At 36.4% G+C, this 2,415-nt stretch overlaps 1 protein-coding gene across 1 annotated transcript in view; it reads left to right on the top strand.

The window, feature by feature from the left end:
• CENPE (centromere protein E) overlaps positions 1-2,415 on the top strand; it is a gene marked incomplete at both ends in the record, with an annotated part of 48,361 nt that overhangs the window by 29,053 nt on the left and 16,893 nt on the right. The window contains one exon of the mRNA XM_006759755.2: positions 1,300-1,419. Coding sequence (XP_006759818.2) covers positions 1,300-1,419 — 120 coding nt within the window. The remainder of the gene's footprint in view (positions 1-1,299; positions 1,420-2,415) is intronic.

Genomic DNA, 2,415 nt, shown 5'->3' with positions numbered 1-2,415 from the left:
AGAATCATCTTAAAGAAGAAAAAATACCTACTAAGCTTAGCTGTAGGTTTTTTGGGTTTATTTTGGGTTTTTTGTTTTTGTTCATTTTTCATAATTTTTTTTAAGAGAGAGTGGAAGGGAGAGAGGAAGATAAGAGAAACATCAATGTGAGAGAGATGCATCAATTGGTTGCCTCCTATGCACACCCCAACCAGGAATCGAACCTGCAACCCTTTGTGTGGGCTGATGCTCCAACCACTGAGCAACAGCAGCCAGGCTAGCTGTGTTTTCTTTTTTCTATTAACATAACATACCTGATAAAATTAATGTGCTGTCTACTAAATAAAATTTTTTAATTTTCCCAGACTTCAGTCATTCATATCTTATCTCCACAATTTTTGCCACATCTAACACTTTTACTGAAACTAACATGCTATTTTTTTTAAATAACTCACTTTTTTACTTAATTTATTATAGAAGGATACTTTTTATCAGTCCCATAAATGAAAACTAGTATCACTTGCAACAAGTGGAAGTTGTTTCAAAAAATTGTTTGTCTTTATAACAATAATTCTTAAATTCCTGCTAGCTAATTGCTGCATGCCTTGACTCTGAGCTTAAAGCCTGCACTTTCTGTTTTGGGTTTGTTTTTGTTTGTTGGGGAGGGGGGAAGGTTGGGGTTGTGAGTTAAAGGAAAAATGAAAAATTTCAATAGAATAGCTTTTTCAATGAAGGGTTCAGTGATTTAATGGTCATCTTCATGTTATCACTTAAAGTTACTTCTGATAATCATACTTTAAGAAACATTGCCTTAAAGAGCTATTGAGCGCTGGATCATGATACTGTCATCGAAACAAAGTTAGAAGATAGAGTCCCTGGCTTCACAGAATTTATAGTCTTATGGGGAAGATTAGACTGTCTTCCAACATAATTGCCTTGGATTAATAGTTACGTGTCTAGTAAGTAGGATAGAATTCAAAGGAAGGACATCTGCTTTTGACCTGAAGCAAAGCTTCAGGTACAGGGAGCGATTTCCACTGGATTTTGAAGGGTAGATGGGATTCTAGTAAGCCAGTGTTTGTAGGTTTTCTGTCACCATCTGTTTTTAAAATATTTGACTCTCCTTGAAGATATTTCAGTGCCAGGATAGGTTACAGGAATTACTACAGCACACAGAATGTTTTTTGTGTTGAAAAATATTATCCCACCCTGAAAGAGGATTGATTTTTTTTCTCTAAAGAACTTAACTACAAGAAACCTAAATGTTGACTAAAATAAATGTTTTAGTGTCAAGCACTGAACACTCATATTTTTTCCCAGTTTGCCAGTACTGCTAAATATATGAAGAATACTCCTTATGTAAATGAGGTATCAAGTGATGAAGCGCTCCTGAAAAGATATAGAAAAGAAATAATGGATCTTAAAAAACAATTAGAGGAGGTATGTATGAACCATGTATTTCAGTAAAGAATGGGACAGAAATAGAATTGAAACCTGCCTAAATGCTCAGAAAGGCTCTTAAATCATCAATATCTGTGTCATGTGACTTAACTTTAAAACAGTTTTTAACTAAGAAGAAATCAACGCAAAAGTTTTAGTTTAATTCACTATAAACTGAAAGATTTGGTTTCTTAAAATTATTTTCTCTTTCATTTTTCATTTCCAAAGGGAAAAATTTGGGATTTTGAAATGGGCCAAGTAAATACTTTTTTAAAAAATATATATTTTTATGATTTCAGAGAGGAAGGGAAAAGGAGAGATATAAATGTCAATGATGAAAGAGAATCATTGATCAGCTGATTTCTCCATGCCCCCTACTGGGGATCAAGCCTGCAACCTGGGCATGTGCCTTGATCAGGAATTGAACTGAAGCTTTCTGGTTCATAGGTCAGTGCTCAACCACTGACCCACACCAGGCAGGCCAAGTAGATACTCTTTAAAAATTGTCACAAATATAGGGAAGTGAGTTAAAAAGGAAGACCATGTATGGTTATGTAAAACTACTTTCTATAGTTTCATGTTATCTTGAATTCCTCTTCTAACCCTGCAGTATCTATATCTATCCTATCTAATAAAAGAGAAACATGGTAATTAGCGTATGACCACTACCCTTCCCATTGGCTAATCAGGGCGATATGCAAATTAACTGCCAGCTAGGATGGTGGCTAGCAGCCAGGCAGCTGGAAGTGAACATGAGGCTTGCTTGCTCATGGAGGAGGACTCCAACGTTCCCCGCCTACCTTGCCAGCCTCTGAGCCTGCAGTTTGAACATTGTAACAAATATAGAATCTAAACAAAACCCCAGAAACCTGCTTTCAGCGAGCCGGGATCTCAGAACTGGAGTTGATACAAAGTTTCGATTATAGAACACAAACAAACCAGATATCTACTTTCAGCAGCGGAGGCCTAAGAGCTGGAGCCTCAGAGCTACGGCTG

This window comes from Myotis davidii, unplaced genomic scaffold, assembly GCF_000327345.1.
Source record: "Myotis davidii unplaced genomic scaffold, ASM32734v1 scaffold1396, whole genome shotgun sequence".
Classification (NCBI taxonomy): domain Eukaryota; kingdom Metazoa; phylum Chordata; class Mammalia; order Chiroptera; family Vespertilionidae; genus Myotis; species Myotis davidii.
This window is presented reverse-complemented; position numbering and strand designations above follow the sequence as displayed.